This window comes from Schistocerca nitens, chromosome 1, assembly GCF_023898315.1.
Source record: "Schistocerca nitens isolate TAMUIC-IGC-003100 chromosome 1, iqSchNite1.1, whole genome shotgun sequence".
Taxonomy (NCBI): Eukaryota; Metazoa; Arthropoda; class Insecta; order Orthoptera; family Acrididae; genus Schistocerca; species Schistocerca nitens.
In genome coordinates, this window is record NC_064614.1 from 172045416 (window position 1) to 172063118 (window position 17703).

At 42.0% G+C, this 17703-nt stretch overlaps 1 protein-coding gene across 2 annotated transcripts in view; it reads right to left on the reverse strand.

Moving 5' to 3' along the window:
* LOC126244757 (uncharacterized) overlaps nt 1-15973 on the reverse strand; it is a 59465-nt gene extending 43492 nt beyond the window's left edge. Inside the window, exon 1 of one of the 2 annotated variants that reach the window (XM_049948265.1) lies at nt 15749-15973. In XM_049948265.1, the coding sequence (XP_049804222.1) occupies nt 15749-15787 (39 nt within the window). In that variant the 5' untranslated portion in view covers nt 15788-15973. The remainder of the gene's footprint in view (nt 1-15748) is intronic. The other variant, XM_049948264.1, reaches the window with a different exon arrangement.
* Between the last annotated feature and the right edge of the window lie 1730 nt (nt 15974-17703).

The following is a 17703-nucleotide window of genomic DNA, read 5'->3' on the forward strand; positions in this document are numbered from 1 at the left end:
GGGGGCACTTCCCTCACTGTTGCTCCTATGCCACCTACTTTGGGAGAAACACCCCTCAAACCATCGGGGATTTCAGTCCCCACTTCTGAGCCAGAGAAGTGTAAGGCTTCTTCAGCTCATCTTGCTAGGAAGGGGTTTCTTGTGTCACTCACTTCCCAGGTTTCTGCTAGTGGGAAAGATGACACCCACCAGTGGCTGAAGAGCCCAAAAGCAGCTGGTTGTAGGGCTTCATGCTCATCCTGTCCTGGAGACTGATTTAGTGAAGTCCTCCCAGCAAGGGAAACCCAAGCAACAGCGTGAGAAATTGAAAAAGAAAGCCTCCAAGAACAAGGAATGTGTGGTGGCACCCACACCACCGCTACCTACTAGCTTTATGTCTGAGGCTGGGGTGGAGATTTTGGCGTCAGCTGAGGACCTTGGTTTCGCTGGACCCTCCGACACAATGGATATAGACTGCTCAGGCAAAAATTCGGCAGCATCAAGTGACCCTGAGGCATAAACTGCCTCTTTGAATGTTCCATGCCTTCCCAGTCTCACTATGATGTCATCCTCCAGTGGAATTGCGGTGGTTTTTTTCTACCACCTGGCTGAGCTACGGCAACTGTTAAGCTTTACACCTGCTTTCTGCATTGCCCTCCAGAGAAACTGGTTCCCGACACTGCGGACTCCTGCCCTCCGCGTCTATAAGTGATATTACAGGAACCGTAGCGACTATAATTGTCAGGTGGAGTTAGTGATTATGTTCTAAACTTAGTCTGTAGTGGAGCTGTGCCCCTTCAAATCCCTCTTGAAGCTGTGGCTTTCAGAATACAGACGATGCAGGAAGTAACTGTCTGCAATATATAAATTCCTCCAGATGGTGCAGTACCCCTGAATGTACTAGCTGCACTGATTGGTCAACTCCCTAAAGCTTTCCTATTTTTGGGAGATTTTAATGCCCATAACCCCTTGAGGGGTGGCACCGTACTTATTTATTGAGGCAGAGATGTGAAAACTTTACTGTCTCAGTTCGACCTCTGCCTCTTAAATACTGGTGCTGCCAAACATTTCAGTGTGGCTCAAGGTAGTTACTTGGTCATTGATTTATCGATTTGCAGCCCACGACTTCTCCCATCTATCCACTGGAGAGCACATGACTACCTGTGTGGTAGTAACCAGTTCCCCATCTTCTTGTCACTTTCCCGACGTCAGGCCCTCAGACGCCTGCCCAGAAGGGGGACTGGGAAACATTCACCTCTGATGTCACTGTTGACTCTCCCCCACATAGTAACATTGATGTGATGGTTAAGCATGTGACTACCACGATCGTTTCTGCGGCAGAAAATGCAATCTCTTGCCCTTTAGAGTGCCCCTGGTGAAAGATAGTTGTCTTGGTGGTCACCAGAAGTCACTGAGGCATTAAAGAGCATTGGCAAGCTCTACAGCGACATAAGCAGCACCCTTCCCTAGAGCATTTGATAGCCTTTAAGCGGCTCAGTGCCTTATAAAACAATGGAAACAGGAGTGTTGGGAGAGGTACGTGTCAACCATTGGGTGCCATATGTCACCTTCCCAAATCTGGACAAAGATCAGACGTCTTTTCGGGTACCAGACCACAACAGGTGTTCCTGGCATTACCATCAATGGCGTGCTATGTACTGACGCAAACGAGATTGCCGAGCACTTAGCTGAGCACTATGCACGAGCCTCTGCGTCGGAGAACTACCCCCCAACCTATCGCACCCTCAAACAGTGGATGGAAAGGAAAGTCCTCTTGTTCACTACATGCCACAGTGAACCCTATAACGCCTCATTTACGGATTGGGAGCTCCTCAGAACACTTTCACATTGCCCTGACACAGCTCCTGGGCTGGATCGGATCCACAGTCAGATAATTAAACATCTGTCGTCTGACTACAAGTGCCATCTCCTCATCATCTTCAACCAGATCTGGTGCGATGCTGTCTTTCCATTGCAATGGCAGGAGTGCACCACCGTTCTGGTGCTCAGAAGTGGGGACTGAAATCCCCGATGGTTTGAGGGGTGTTTCTCCCAAAGTAGGTGGCATAGGAGCAACAGTGATGGGAGTGCCCCCACCATCAAGTGGCCAGGTGTAGTCTCCCGGTTCTGTGAGGTGACAGGAATTCGAGGAACTCATCCTCACCAATGTTGTTTGTAAGCTGCTGGAATGTATGGTGTGTTGGCTTTTGGGTTGGCTCCTGAGTCACGTTGCCTACTGGCTCCATGTGAGGGCGGCTTCTGCCACGGTTGCTCTACCACTGATAATCTTGTGTCCCTCGAGTCTGCCATCTCAACAGCCTTTTCCAGGCACCAAAAACTGGTTGTCATCTTTTTTTGATATACAAAAAGCGTATGATCTGACCTGGCAACAACATATCTTTGCCACATTATACGAGTGAGGTCTCAGAGGCCCGCTTCCAATTTTTATCCAAAATTTCCTTATGCTTCGTACTTTCCGTTTCCAAGATGGTGCCTCCCATAGTTCCCATAGTTCCCCTCCCACCCCCCCCCCCCATATCCAGGAGAATGGGGTCTCGCAGGGCTCTGTATTAAGTGTATCTCCATTTTTAGTGGCCATTAATGGTCTAGCAGCAACTGCATGGCCTTACGTCTCACCTTCTCTGTATGCAGATGACTTCTGCATTTCGTACTGCTCCACCAGTACTGGTGTTGCTGAGCAGTGCCTACAGGGAGCCATCCACAAGGCACAGTTATGGGCTCTGGCCCACAGTTTCCAGTTTTTGGCCTCAAATTCGTTTATGCACTTCTGTCCACGTCATACTGTTCTTCTGGACCCGAAGCTTTACCTTAATGACGATCCATTCACTGTAGTGGGGACATATCGATTCTTAGGACTGATTTTCGACACTCGATTGACTTGGCTTCCTCACCTTTGTCAGCTTAAGTGGAAGTGCTGGCAGCACCTTAATACCGTCCACTGCCTGAGCACCACCAACTCTATGCTGCTGCAGCTCTACAGAGCCCTTGTTCAATCCTGCTTTGACTAGGGGTGTCTGGTTTATGATTCGGCAGTGCCCTCAGCATTGCGTTTACTCGACCCAGTGCACCTCTGTGGCCTTTGCCTAGTGACAGGAGCTTTCAGGACAAGTCTGGTGACCAGCATCGTGGTGTCGGCTGGAGTTCCTCCATTGCAGGTTAGGCGTACACCACTGTGGGCCAGTTACGTTGCACACATTTGTAGGTCTCCTGAGCATTTGAATTACAGTCTCCTTTCTCCACTCGCGGCAGTTCATCTCCCACATCAGTGGCCAAGGTCAGGGCTAACAATTGTGGTTCACGTGCGATCCTTTCTGTCTGAAGTGCAATCCTTCCCTTTACCACCTCCGTGGTATACACTTAGGCCACGGCTTTGTCTGGACCTTTCCCATGACCCTAAGGACGCGGTTACTCCTGCCGCTCACCACTGTAACTTCCTCTCGATTCTTGACGTTTTCCAGGGCTCTGAAGTGGTTTACACCAATGGCTCAATGGTTGATGGCCATGTTGGCTTTGCCTACATCCACAGAGGCCATTTTGAACAGCATTCCTTTGCCCGATGGCTGCAGTATATTCACTGCAGAGCTGATGGCCATCTCTCGTGCACTTCAGTATATCCGTTCATGCCCTGAGGAATTGTTTCTTTTGCGTACTGACTCCTTGAGCAGCCTACAAGCTATCGACCAGTGCTACCCTCACCATCCTCATGTAGCGTCCATCCAGGAGTCCATCTATGCCCTGGACCGGTCCCATTGTTCAGTGGTGTTTATGTGGCACCCCAGGACACATCGGCATCCCCGGCAATGAACTTGCTGAACACTGAAACCTCTTCTGGAGGTGGGCATCTCTGAACCTGACCTGCATTCTGATGCACGCCGTAGGGTTTTTCAGCTTTGGAGACGGAATGGCATAACAGTACACACAACAAACTGCGTGTCATTAAGGAGACTACAAATGTGTGGAAGACTTCCATGCAGGCCTCTCGCAGTGAATCAGTTGTCCTCTGCTGGCTCCGCATTGGCCACACTTGGGCAACCCACAGCTAGCTCCTGCACCGTGCAGACTCGCCGAGTGTCAGTGCAGTGCACGGTTGACAGTGGCCCATATTTTGGTGCACTGTCCCACTTTGACTGCCCAGTGATGAAATCTTGGGTTACCGGACTCATTGCCAATACTTTTATCTGACAACGCCTCATCAGCTGATTTGGTCAGAACAGCAGCTCGAACATAGTTACAGTGCTATCATTAATTATTAAAGATTATCCATTGTTCAAAGTTATTGTCTACAGATTTTTAGCAGCAGTCGAAATGTGTATCACTCTTTAATTGAAAGCACACAGAAATGGTGCAAGGTTCCCATTTGTCCTCCATGATTGGGTCCAAACAAAAAAAGGAAGCCTGTCAAATACCTTGCAATGAAGGGAAGATTTTTATACTTTTTCAGAACTTCTCACATGCCCATTACAAGTGAACAAATATAATGAGCATACCAAAAAATTCTTTGGAAAAATGTGAAATGGGCAATCTTCTCTACAAAGAAACTTTACAGGACTTTAAAAGGAATGGCATGATAAGATTAGGGTTTACAATCACTCCATATTTAATGCACTAAAACCGCAAGGTAAATTCGGAAATGTGGTATTGCGCAGTAAATAAATCTCTGTTGAATATATTTGTGCTTATTATATACAGCATCTATGAAAATTGCTGTGATGGGAAACATATACCTCTAATTTTTTTTACTCACTGAAATCTGCAGTGTGGAGGACCCTGAAGTTTGGATGTGTAGGTGTTTTATCAATGGCGAAAGAAATTTTTTTGATAAGTAAATTTTGACAAACATAAATGTGATGTGTCCTACAGTAGTTAAAGCATTGCTGCATATTACAACTGAAATAGTTTTTGAAAGGTGCATCTTTTCCATGTACTGAGTAAGTTGTTGATTTGCAGCCATTAAAAGGTAGCTATAGCAGTGCTACTGCCATTGATTCATGAGATAAGAAAACTATCATTACTGGTAGTGAGAAGTAGAGTGTAGAGGAACAGGGTGTAATAGCTGCCTCTCTCAAATGTACCCTTTGGCTCTATCATTATCTATGTACGTTCTCTCTGTATGTGAATGTTTAAGATCATAACTGTGCTGGATGTTTAGTTACAGTATTAACACTTTGGATCCTGAGCCATTGTGTGTGGGTGTCTACCATAAAGACTGGCTGATTTTAACGTATTTTAAACTATTAGAACTCGTGTAAGGTTTCAGTTATAGCAATAAAATTACTCTTATTGAAAAACATAGGCTTTCTTGTTTAAAATAATATATAATACCTTTCTCTTGAATTAATACATACTTTTGAGAAATGTTATTATTGTAACATTGTTTTTGAAAAAATGAAAAATTGGTCAAAGGTATAGTCACAGTATTTTCTAGAAGGAAATTTTTTTTATTTTCCACAAAAATTGTAATTATGATGGATACAGTATGTCTTATCTACAGTAACCTCCTGTCACTATTTTAGGATGCAATTTTGCTCTTTGTGTGGTAAATTTTGAAGCACGGCGTTTTGCACAATGCTATTTTACATTCACTACACTGGTAGCTTGTGTCTTTTCGCCACATTTTTCCAGTCAGTTTTTTTCCTCTCAGAAAACACACTACACACTGTTTTTGTTTCTGTTTCTTACCTACTTCTGTCTCAATCTTTTCCAGGAAATGATTTCCAGTTGATAGTCCAGATGGACCAGGTCGGGGATCAAGATCTTTGCTTTGTGCAAGATCTGCACAGATAACTGTCATGAAGTGAGATGTTGTGAGGCGTTTTCCAGTAACCTTATTGTATAATATGCAGGAATTTACAATCGCCATTAGTATAACAAGGAATGCCAACTTTCTCCACCAGTTCACAGTCTGATGTTCAAATGCGGCCCCGTATGACAATCGCTGATCTGATAAGTCAACACCAAACTTGTTTTTATTGTAGTCCACTACACAGGCTGGCTTTGACTTCTCTCTTCCTCTCTGCTCAGTGAAAGTGACCATCTCAGCAGTGTGCCTTGTACTTATCATATGCACATTTCTTTTGTCCTTCCAACAAAGTGCTAACATATTTCCTTTACACCTGAAAATAAGTTCACCTCACTGAAGGTTTGGATCTTTTATAGCCCGAGGCAATCCCTGCCGAGATTTTCTTGTTGTTGCCACAAGAGCAGTTTTTGCAGCTTCCAGTTCTGAAGCAAGTAATGGACTTGTGTAGAATCTGTCCGTAAACAAAGTTTAGCCTTTTCCTGACAGATTTGCAAGCAATGTCTTTACCAGAGTCACTGTGTCAGACCTTTCACCCGCATAAACAGAGACATTCCCGATGTAACCTGTGTCAGATTCGGATAACATGTACAGTTTCATACTGTATTTATTTGGTTTTTGTGGCATGTACTGTTTGAAATACACACGACCTCAAAATTTACACATGCCTTCATCTATTGTAATTTTTTGAGATGGTGTATACACACATTATCTAGGAAGGGTCTCACCTTGTGCAGCGGGTCATAGCCAGTTTCTCCTTTCCTCTTAGCTAAGGAATTATCACTAATGTGGAAGTTTCTCAAAATAGAAAGAAATCTGTCACGGCTCAAGATGTTTGGACAGAAATTACATGACACAACAGGGTTCTTGGACCAGTGCTCTCGTATACGTGGCGTCACACTTACACACACATTTGGACTACAATTGCCAGAAATATCCTTATTTCCATAAGTGTAACTGCTTTCCACTTTGATAATGAGCAGGTGGGTGAAAGGGAATTTGTGCTTCGTAATTTCCTGATGCATTGTTGAGCATACAGATTAGTTTGTTCCTTTATATGTTTCATCATACTGTCTGTCGGGAAATATGAAAAAAATTCTAGAGGTGCACTGTTCTGGTCTAAACTGACAACACTGCATATTCTGGATTGTCCTGAGAATAGATCGATATCTGGTGCACAATCAGTAGTCGTCCAACCTTCCTCAGAATCGGTGCGGCGCGCAGGTCTCAGCTTCCCCTTCGCCGTAAGTCTCGCTCATTTTTCAGGCACAATATCGACGGGATTACTTGCTGCTGAAGTGCTTGGACACCTGTTCTCCTCTTCTGAATCTATCAGAAGAGTATTATTTGCAAATAAAATCATAATTATGTACTGAGAGTTTTTTCAGTGAAAATCTGAACAAAAATTATACATGTTTTGTTGTCAGAATTCTTTACCTGAACTGCCAGAAACTTCTTCTTGAACATAGTCCACATCATCAGAGTCATCTACAATATCTTCCTCTGACAAATCAACGTCACTTTCTTCTAAATCACGATATAACTCGCGAGCAATTTCTTCGTCTGCCAAGCCACGCTTCGCCATGTCAACGCTACTGAGACCGCGTGGGGGAGGGGGGGGGGGGAGTCGCCACTCACAAAACCCGACAATAAAAAGGGAAGCACACCCTTCCACAGCATGCCCGCACCATCTAGTGACCAATACTCAAACTACAGTCCATGTAGCGCCTCCCAGACAAGCGGGAGCCGTAAGAACGCACAAAGGAAGGAAGGAAGGAAGGGGAAGAACGAGGACGCGCGCCCGTAAAATTACGGGCACCGGACTTCCGGGCAGGCCGCACCCACCCGTATTTTTTACGGGCGTCGGTGCCTAAGTGTTAAAGAGGTACAAAATCAGAGTTCACCAACAGAGACAAAATGAGTGTGTTTTTCTTCCCAGCATCACTGTGAGCCTTACCCTTTCTACTGCATGCCTGTCTCAATTGTGATTAAGTAATTTTTAAAAACAATCTGTAAATCAGAGATTCTACAGCTTTTTGTTTTTATAAATTTCTGAATTATCTCTCTCTCTCTCTCTCTCTCTCTGTCTCTCTCTCCCCCTCCCTCCCTCCCTCCCCCCCTCCTCCTCCTCCTCTCTCCCCCCCCCCCCTTTCCCCCCAGGGATTTGCAGGCTATTTGACTCAGCTGTTGTAAAATGTAAGCACAAAGAAATTTATAGTTGGGCACCAATGTTTGGGCCAACAACATAGATACATTAGATTGGTAACAGCACTCGTGTAGCAGTTTTTCTACTCTACTGTTGTTGAAAGAACTTAACTGAAAGAGCACATTTTGGACAAGCCTTCCATCTCCCCAAACCTGTCCTCCAAATGCTCCGCATAAAAGTGAGGCTTCGTGGACATGAAAGATTCCCCATCAATTCTTGTACATACGAGGTACTGGGGCAAATAAGCTTCACTGCCATCCATAGCCTGGTGTTCCTCCCTTGGTGTGGCAGGGAGGGGAATGACTTGGTGGTCGTATTTCTTGGCACTGAAGTTAGACCTGGCCTGCTTTGAGACTGCTGGCAGCAGACCACCATCAAGAGTTGACGTACTACGCTTCATGGCGTGTCATCCGCCCTGATGCCACCCACTCCGACCAGAGGCCCTCCCCACGGGCGTCACCCAGCCACAGCAAAGGCCACCTAGCAGGATGGCCATTGCCGGGAGTCCCGATGCCCCAGTGTGAGAGGCATCTACTCCTTGGCAGACATGGGGAGTTAACGGTGCAGGCATCAACAGAGGGATCCCTATGTTGTCAGGGGACTACAACCAACAGGGTACAGGGCTGCCCCACCACCACGGACTTGCTACCGTGCTGGATATCAGGTGCAAAGAAGTCCATGATCATCATTGGCCCAGAAAGTGACACTGCATAGGCATGTTAGAAAATGCACCCAGAAAGGTGTCCTCGCCCACGAAATTGAGAATGGGTACGACTGCAATGTAACGACGAGAAAGTGGGCTAAATATCTCAATGCACGATGGACACAATGCACCATGTAAGGCGCCCTTCCCCAATTAGCTCGCTCTTCGGGAAAATTTGGAAAAATGAAGGTCAAACCCTACAGGGGACTATCACATAAAAAGGCCTAAACGTGTGAGACTCCTTTTAGTCAAATCTTATGACACACAGGAATACCTTGGGCCTATTCTAACCCCTGGACCCGTGGGGGGGGGGGGGGGGGGGCAGTTAGAAGTAGTTCATGTTATTTTGTTTGGAGTCTTCATTTTTTTTTTTTTTTACTTTGAAGGTATAATGATGATGTTATTTGTTCGTTACATTACTGTTTGGGTACAGTGTTTAGGAAGGGTATTAGTTGAGGGCGACTGATGACTTTTTTGAGGGGCGGCAGATGGAACTGGGAGGAAGGGGGACAGGTATATTTTTTTGTTTTGTTTTTTAATTGTAGTATGTATGGTAAGTGTGTTTTTGTGAGTAACTGTGTGTTTCTCGTATATCAAAACCGGTGTTTATGAATTTTGGAGTTCTGTTGTTGGTTATGGGTTATTATGTTGGCTTGTGACTGTTGGGTAACGTGGAGTTCATTTTACCTACATCAGTGAAGCTACACTTTAGATTTTAGCTATACCAGTGATTTCTGGTTTTGTGATACAGTGGACTTTGCTTTAACTATACAGGTGAAGTGAACTATCTGAGATCAGATTTTTCGTTCTTCTTCTTTTTTACTGAGGTCTTGTTGAATATTTTGTTTGCTTGACCTCTGCATTACTATTTGTTTTGACGTGTCTTTATTATTAGGATTGTTGTATATTTAGTTTATCCCTGCCAAAAACCTTCTAATTTCTGTGGCTGCCTTGTTAGTTACACATCATTTCTGCAATTAAATATTTGTGTCTGTTCTTATGGGTAATGTATGATGGCATGGTCACCATACTGGGTAAGCTTGAAATACATGTCTCTGCCATCTTGATGATTTCACAGGTCAAAGTATAGTACCACACATTTTGGTTATTCTGATGAAGGCACCCTTTTAGACAGACAACACGACATATGAAATACATTCACAAGACACCCTACCGCTTCATGTTCAGATGAAACAAAGGCCATATGGACTAGTTGGCAGGCTTAACTCCTGAATCCGTTAAATTTTCACCTTATTATGCCATCATCATCTACCTACTTCCAAAAATAAATAAAGCTGACAGTGCAGGTTATTCCATCGCTACTGGCTTCTAATGCTGAAATGAACATATTTCTATGTGGAAAACCCTTTGTTTGAAAATTTCCATCATTTACCCAGGACATTAACCACTTACTTGAACTCTTATTCATACATACTCCTACTGTTGACACATCACAGCATACTAACACTCTACGAGTATAAGAAGTGACACGAGCAGTGTGAGGACATGCATTATTCTGTTCCAGGATGATCTTTTCAGGACATCTATTGTTCAACGCACAATGGTGTGTGGATATAGCACACAGAATTTGTGGTTTGTCCATGTTCTAGAAAATCGATCAGAATCTGTTGCTGTGTTCAGTGCAGGCAGTTCAGGGGTGTCTGCTAAGAGGCTTATCATGGATACCTGTGTTTCCACCTCTGAAATGTTAACCAATGTTAACACTGCTGGCACCCATGTAGATATCTCACTATGCATGTTGAAGTCTGAAGTGAATTTTAGCAGCACATTTTCCACCTTTAACAAAGAATTCAATGACATTATGCGGTCTTTATGAAATATTGATGCCTGCTATTTCTGAAGTACTGCTAGTGGTCATTTTATAGACACTGACATCAGAATATGGGGACACGTAGTGTAGAATTTTTAGATTACAATCCTGCAGTCATATTTTTTATGTTAATGGAATTGGAATTTTAACAATGGGTTCTTGTGAGTTTCAGTTGGCCCTTGTAATTAACACAGCAATACCATCCTGATGGACTGATAATATAATTAATGTGACTGGGACACAAGCCTCATGAAACATCCTACGGGTGACATCACTAATCACACAAAAACATTAGGAGAGAAAAAGTAATGGAACTTCCACAGGAATAGAGAGCTTTCACTTGGAATTGTTTTCATTATGAATGTCTTCAATCAAATAGTTGTTAGCACCAGATCACAGTGTGAAAATAGGGATTTTAATCATGGATGAAAATTGAACTGTTGAGAAGCAATGCATTATCAATTTGGTGGTTTTGCCAACCCACATCAAAATTGTCATCTATCTAATATGGGCGGTCAGTTATTCGACAGCTCAGTCTATCACCATAACTTCCACAAAATACGTCTGTATAGTGACGTAAGTGGTCAAAGCAGAACAGCTGTATCATGGTCTACAATACACTTATGATCTCAACTAGACCTACACTGATGTAGTAAAGAAAACAAATCAAATTTTCATTCTTCCTCAATGGACAGCCGTAAGTCTAGAGAACTACACGATCCAAATCAGTGACATTGATTTGCAGTAGGATTCTGGAACCTATACTGTGTTCAAAGATTGTGAATTACCTCGAAGAAAAGATCCATTGTCTGACAGCCAGCATAGGTTCAGAAAATATCATTCTTCTGCAACACAACTAGCTCTTTATTCTCGCAAAGTCATGAGTGCTGTCAACGGATGATCTCAAATTGCTCACGTATTTGTAGATTTCCAGAAGACTTTTGATAACATTCCTCACAAGCAGCTTCTAATCAAATTGCATGCCTATGGAGTATTGTCTCAGTTATATGACTGGATTCACTATTTCCTGTCAAAAGGTCACAGTTCATTGTAACTGATGGAAAGTCATTGAGTAAAACAGAAGTAATATCTGGTGTTCCCCAAGGAAGTGTTATAGAAGCTCTGCTGTTCCTAACCTATATAAATAATTTTGGGACAGTCTGAGGAGCCCTCTTAGATTGTTTGCAGATGATGGTGTCATTTATGGAGTGGTCAATCCATAAGAAGATCAAAGCCCATTGCAAAATGATTTAGACAAAATATTTGTATGATGCGAAACATGGCAAATGAGACTCAATAATGAAAAGTGTGAAGTCATCCACCCGAGTATGAAGAGGAATCCATTAAATTTCAGTTGTGCAATAAATCACACAAATCCAAAGTCTGTAAATTCAACTAAATACTTAGGGATAAGAGTTATGGACAACTTTGACCGAAACGATCTCACGGGTAATGTTGTGGGGAAGGCAACTCAATGATTGCATTTTATTGGCACAACACTTTAGAAGATGCCACAAATCCACTAAAGATATGCCCACACTACACTTGTCATTCTCTGCTACAGTACTGCTGTGTGGGGATTACAGAAGCGTCCGATTCCGCCCATCAGCTTTGACCCGTGACATCACCAATATGGTGGAAATTACCCTTCTCAACATCTCAAATATGGCGCCTTTAATGTCATTACATAAATGACAACAAACACGAAAATACATACAAAACCAACCAACACATCTCTCTCCAAAAATATAGTCACACTAACGGGACCAGTGCAGGAAATTGGGGGTTTTTGGGTGGGGACAAACTAAATATAAACACATACAGACGCACACCGCGATCCCAAACCACACAAAACGATGACATAAAAACACCACAAAAAATTCTGCTACACTTACAATATCGACAGGAATCGATCACTTCCCTTCACCTACGTAGCTCAACCGCAATTGTCAATACCACAAATTACGAGACCAACTACTTCAAAAATTATAATCACACCACAACTGTTGATACAACAAAACCAACACCTAAACCAACAAAAATTGGAATCTGACACTTCCCTTGACCTATATAGGTCAACAGCAACTCACGATACCAAAACACATAACTATGACACATTGGAATCTAACGCTTCCCTTGAGCTATATAGGTCAACAACAGCTCACAATACCAAAACACACATAGCTACAATGACAAACTGGAATCAGTCACTTCCCATGAAATATACAGCTCCGATACAACTGACGATACCAAAAAAATTGAAGTCGAGTACTTCCCCTAAGATACATACATCAACCACAAGTGCTGATACCAAAACATCAACCACCAACACATGCAGTAAATAACACTGATCCAACAACACATAAAAACCCCACCCAACATCATAACACGAACAACAGACCCTAAAAAAACTACTATTTATGATAAAAAAGTTCCAGTGCTACACACTAATCCCCAATTCGCATATTCTGCTTGCATACGCCGCATTTCACTATCTCCGTCACAAGCCCAAAAAGTTGCAGAAACTTAATGATGGACAACATGTCATCTCCCTTTTCAGCCCACAGACGCGCACTATTATACTTAGAAGTCATATCCATACCTAACAAAAGAAGCCACAAATTGAATTAAACGACTTACCACGCGACAAACAGCAAACCAATAACATCAAACGACACCGTAATAACATAAACACAACGGGAACTTAATTCTTAAATCACTGACACTTTCCATTCTTCTATAGCAGTCATGACCGATAAATGCACACTTCAGGCACCGACACCCAAATGAACCCAGTACATGACATAACATGCAGACCATGTACACACCACCAGCGGACACTACCGGCCGCAACAAGACGACATCTGCAATAACACAACACACTCAAACTAAACTCTACACCATCATGACGTCGCACAACAACATCCTTATGCCACAGACCAAAGCAGACGGGTGGAATTGGACGCCTCCGTTGACCCGCTGTGTGCTATGGTATCCTTACCATGTAGGATTAGGGAGGACATCAAAAAGGTTCAAATAAGTGCAGCTCATTTCTTATTAAGACCAAAAGGGGAAAGAGCGTCATGGATATGACATGTGAATTGGATTGGTTATCATTAAAACAAAGGTGTTTTTTGCTGCAACGAGACCTTTTCATGTAATTTCAATCTCCAAATTTCTCCTCTGAATGGGAAAATACTTTGTTCATGTTCACTTACAGAGGGGCAGGTAATCATTGTCATAAAATAAAAGACATCAGACATTGCATGGAAAGAGTTAAGTGTTCATTTTTCTTGTGTGTTGCTTGAGAGTGGAACAGTAGAGAAATAGTGTGAAAATGGTTTAATGAACCCTCTGGGGTACTAAAGTGTGAACAGCAGACTAAATGTAGATCATGCTGCCACACAGACATCTAGATTGGCCAACCTCTGCTCCCTTCACCACACCCCTCCCCCCACAAACACCCTAAAGAAATAAAACAAGCAAAATCTTCCACAACCTGTACAGATAACTATAGGTACTTGATCATAGACAATATTTCTTTGCCATTTCAACAACAAATGTCCTACTCATATTAATCTCCAACCATAACAAAAACGGCACTAATAACTCCAAACACAACAGAGAATCCAACAGCCCCAGTACACAAAATCAAAGTAACTGACTAGCAATTTGGGCCAAACGCTTCCTATAACATCTGACACACTCAACTGACAATGTCAAATGACTCGCTAACATAACAAACAACTTATAAACATAAACATCTAACACAAAGAGCACCACCCAAAACTGCCACCTAGAAATATGACCCGACTCAAATTGCGATGAATGTGTACGATGATCTGTGATGTTTCTTCAAACTGATTTCGAGGAATACACGTATGCAATGAATCCTCAATGTCTCACTAGGAAATGACAGTCGATGGACAGTTCTGTACAGAAACAAGCCTCGAGTTGGCAGGTCCCAAATCAGATTGATAGCAACATTTATTTGGGGTCCACAAAGGGCAGGGGTCGCTTACATAAACAAATACCGTTACCAAAGAATGTTATTGTCTACTACTGCACAAGCTGCAGCATATCCTAAACCCAGTAATGTAACACTACATACAATGGTTTAGAGCATTGGTCAATTGGGGTAGAGAGTGGTGCCATAACTTCTATACAACATTGATCCAGCATCTGGTCAATCATGGATCCTCTGCATCACAATCACCTATGAAATGACAGCAAGCTCAATATGTTCAAAAAAGTACTGTAGTGACTAACCTCAAAGGCTTTACGAATGTCTACTCGTGCAACAGACACAAATATGGCTGCAGTGGAATGGATGAAACTAATCTTAAATTGAGTTGCATTCCCATGGCATAAATGGGTCAATGTTTTTAACTAAGAAATTCAATTCCCCTAAAGCACACTGAGTTACACACAATTATGGGTTATTTTCTAACTTGCAACTGTATTTGTACAGCAATCTGAAAGGTTCATGCAGTATAGTTACCATATCTGAGTTCCATCAATTATGTAAATTATATCACACATCATTTTGTAATACTACATGAACATACCACCCCATAGCAGTTAGATATGTGGTAATCCACTGAGACATTCAAACCAATCACCACAGTTAACTGGAATAAAAGTGTATACTGCAAGAAGTTTATGAAGAGAATGAATTACTACTCAATCAATATAATACGTGAGGACCTGGAGAGACACCAGAATTTTTTTAAAAAACAGGCCTACTTATCTACAGAAGAACCAACCCAATGCATTTCATCCACATAAATTTACATTACGAACGTACTTATCTCCGTTACAATTTCAAAGTGGGTTTCCTATTATCATATTCATGTTACAGACTTATCGGCTACCTAGTAACGTTATAATAGTGTCCGTGAATAAATCCAAACCAGCAGATCAGCTGTCAAATGAAATAAACTGCTATCATAAGAATATATCAGAGAATGAAAACTCTTGCAGTTTCAACGTCACGCATCAACTGAAATAATCACTGGCATTTATTAGACAACCCAGTTTCAAAATAAAATGCATTTTCTTTTGCAACGATACAACCTAATCGAGGCATTTTAATGCATACAGAAGTTAATTAAATCATATCGTAGTCATCCAGCACATACGTTTGGCTGCATCGCGCAGCGTCGTAGAAGGCCAAATAAATAAATAATAACAACACACATGTCAACTTACGCGCTCAAGCTGTTCCGTACGAAAGCGATTCCGTGACATTTTACTTCTACTGCTTTATGTTTACTTCCACAGGTAACACCAATCTTTCACTATTTCAAGTTTCAACATGTCACAGCACTCCACATTACGACACCAGCGAGTGACAGCCGTGAGCCGGGGAAGCACACGAACAGCTGTGCACGCATTGTGCATGTATGGCTGCGTTCCTGATTGGCTGCTGTCCATAGCTGAGACTTATGTTTTGATTGTGGCGTCGTCTGCTAGTGACACGAGATTACATTTTCTCGCTGCTCTGGTCTAGCTTATAGTCTGTAGTATCAAATTTTGTGCTGTTTTACCCTTATTAATCTTCATTCATTACGTAATTTGTTATTGTGTCTCATTGTGCAGGCTGCAGGAGGATTTTATATTTTCCCTCAGTGTACTACCCAAAGAGATACAGAATACGGATATTCCAAAAGATAGACCTAATCTATTGGGAAAGGCCTTACAATACGGAAACAAATATAAAGCCCACAATATTAAAAATAAGGTTGCAAATAGTTCAGAATACTTATGTAACTGAAAACTGGTTCAACAGCAAAACAAGTCAGGCAGAAGAAATATTTTTTTTTTTACGTTGTTTGCCAACTTGAAAGAAAACAAGGTATAAGGATGTACATGGAAAAACACATTTTTCGGCAGCTATTTCATTAATTATTTATTTTTGCGACATGTGTTTTGGATTGCATAACATAACTGACAAAAATATCACTGAAACAAGTGCAATTCCATATTACAATGTTTCAAAAAGTACCCACAGTGAATTTCATTACTATACACAAAACTATGCTCTAAAGTTTCATTTCCTGTAATCGGACACTATGGTCGCCCAGCCCGGAAGTTATAACTACACAAAGCACCAACCTGGAAAGTCTACATTTCGTAATTAATAAGCAAATTTAAATCGATAGAAATTAGTTTCATGTCACTATTCTTGTACTTGCAGATCTCAATGCTGTGTGGGCTTCACCTCCTATGAAATAGATCAAGAAAGTCCTTTATGAACTGTACTTTCACTATTAATAAATTCTACTAATATTCCGAGATTTGAGAAGGGAGGTCCACACGTGACGATCTGCCTCAGCAAATGTCTGTGCACAACACATCTGCGGAGAAAGATCATACAGTGCAGACATGAGATTCGCTCAGACCTGAAAGTTAGAGTTCGAGAAAATTGCTCAAATCTGTGAGCTCAAATCACATCGATCCGCACAAAGGACAACACGCCAACAGGAAATCGCTGACAATCTGGTGCGCGAAACGTGTCTCAATCAGCTGTTTATTCAGTCTCGTGTTTCCTGTCTTTGTGTACACTGTGAACTCTAAAATAGTTTACCTATTTCGAGTTCCATAGATCCATATGTAAACAGTTCACAGGATACAGAATGAGTCGGGTTTTACAAATTATTGTTTAGTGCAAAATTACATTGAATTTATGAAATGAAAAATGTAAATAATACGAGGAGTAGAAACTTATGAGTTATTTAACATATGAGCTACCACACATTTCTCCCTAGGAATATGCAGATACACATAAATTTGAGTTTAAGTTATGCTGTACATAGACTAGGATTGATATTATGCATGGTGGCTAATAAATTCATCCATACTATAAGAAGAACCATTTAAAAGTAACAGCCTTAGTTTTTCTGTAAATTTGAGTATGTTTCCAACCGGATCTAATTTGTGATGGAAAGGCATTACACAATTTTTTTAGATCATACTGGGTAGTAAGCTTACTCTGGGTGTTGTAATTACGGTGTCAGCTATTGATATTGAGTCAGTTGCTGTTTTAGTAGCAAAGCACACCAGGGAAGAAATATATTATGCAGTTGCTGTATAGATATGAATATCTCCAAACATATTTCTACATGAGTTCCTGGGATGGCTCCTCAAATAATTCTTACAGCTCA